We start from the raw sequence: 1,910 nt of genomic DNA on the forward strand, positions 1-1,910 counted from the left end.
AGGCTCTTGACTTTGAAGTAAAGACTATGTCTAAAGATAAAGGGACTTATCCTAAGACTAAGGGAAAAATTGAAACAGATCCACCCTTAAAAAAAGTGTAAAACCATGTGCCTGAAGTTCAATGGAATCAACCAGTACTGTATTTGCCAACTAGAATGAAAATCAACACTTTTCAGAGACCAAAACAAAATCTACAATCTCGCTTTTCAATCTGCCATCTGCAGTGGAGTAGCTGCCAAGATGCAGATTTTTGTGAAGACCCTCACGGGGAAGACCATCACTCTCAAGGTTGGACCCTCAGATACAATAGAAAATGTAAAGGCCAAGATCCAGGATAAGGAAGGAATTCCTCCTGATCAGCAAAGACTGATCTTTGCTGACAAGCAACTGGAAGACAGACGTACTCTGTCTGACTACAACATTCAAAAGGAGTCCACTCTCCATCTTGTGTTGCGACTTCATAGTGGTGCTAAGAAAAGGAAGAAGTCTTACACAACTCCCAAGAAGAATAAGCATAAGAGAAAGAAGAATAATCTGGCTGTCCTGAAATACTACAAAGTGAATGATAATGGCAAACTCAGTTGCTTTCGTCCGGAGTGCCCTTCAGATGAATGTGGTGCTGGAGTTTTTATGGCCAGACACTTTGACAGATATCATTGTGGCAAGTGTTGTCTGACCTATTGCTTCAACAAACCAAAAGACAAGTAATTGTATTTGGGTTAATAAAAGACATGAAATAACAAAACAACAAAACTAAACAAAACAAAAAACTACAGTCTCTATAATATATAATCCATAAGGCCAAAAATGAAATAAAAATTAGTACAAATATGAAGAAACAAGAAAGTGTGACCTAATATCAATAGAAACAGAAGTCAATATTAACCAATATGAGATAGCCATATATTGGATTTGGTAAACAAGGACTTTAAAGGTTTTTTAAAAATTTATCTTTATTGCTGAAAGGATTACAGATTCCCCCCCCCAACGCCCAGTGATGCCCTTCCTCCTCACTTCCATACCCTCCCCAGGCCTTCACCCAACTATTGTCTGTGTCCATGGGTTATTCATATCTATAATAATAAAAGCATAATATGCTAATTAGACTGGGCATCCTTCTGGACAACCTTCCAGACGAAGCCGGGGCTGTGAGGGAAGCCTGGGTCCCGGGTGCCAGAGGGAAGCCAGTGCTGGTAGCTGGGGGAAGGAAAGCCTACTCTTGCAAGAATTTCATGCATTGAGCCTCTAGTATGCATATAAGTTCTTTGGTTTATCTCTTCCCTCCCCCACCCCTTCCCTCTGAGGACTTTCAGTCTGTTGCATGCTTCCATGTCTCTGGATCTATTTTGTTCATCAGATTCCACATATAAATGAGACCATGTGATACTTCATTCTGTGACTGACTAATTTCACTTAGCACAGTACTCTCCAGGTCCCTCTATCCTGTCTCAAAGGATCCCTCTATCCTTTTTTGCAGTTGCATAGTATTCCATTGTGTAAATGTACCACAGGTTTTTAACCCATTCATCTACTGGTGAGCACTTGGGTTGTTTCCAGATCTTAGCTATTGTAAATAACACTACTATGAAGATAGGGTTGCATATATTCTTTTTTTTTTTTTTTTTTTTTTTTTTTTAGGTAGTGGTGGTAGCATTTAATTTTTTTAAATATATTTTTTATTGTAGATGGTATTACAGATAGCTCTCATTTTCCCCCACTTCCCCCCCTCATCCAAGCCTCTGCCCCTCTCACCATATATTCTTTCTGATTGGTGTTTCAGGCTTCTAAGGATATATTCCTAGAAGTGGGATCAGTGGGTCAAATGGCAGTTCCATTTTTAATTTTTTGAGGAAACTCCACACTGTTTTCCATAGTGGCTGTACCAGTCTGCATTCCCACCAGCAGTGCAC

The 1,910-nt window shown here is 39.6% G+C and overlaps 1 protein-coding gene across 1 annotated transcript; it reads left to right on the forward strand.

The window, feature by feature from the left end:
• Window positions 1-240: 240 nt before the first annotated feature.
• LOC118654665 (ubiquitin-40S ribosomal protein S27a-like) lies at window positions 241-736 on the forward strand. The gene has a single exon (XM_036306067.1). The coding sequence runs from the start codon at window positions 241-243 to the stop codon at window positions 706-708; it is 468 nt and encodes a 155-aa protein (XP_036161960.1). The 3' UTR covers window positions 709-736.
• The last annotated feature ends 1,174 nt before the right edge of the window (window positions 737-1,910 follow it).

The sequence above is a fragment of the Myotis myotis genome, unplaced genomic scaffold (assembly GCF_014108235.1).
Source record: "Myotis myotis isolate mMyoMyo1 unplaced genomic scaffold, mMyoMyo1.p scaffold_m19_p_4, whole genome shotgun sequence".
Taxonomy (NCBI): Eukaryota; Metazoa; Chordata; class Mammalia; order Chiroptera; family Vespertilionidae; genus Myotis; species Myotis myotis.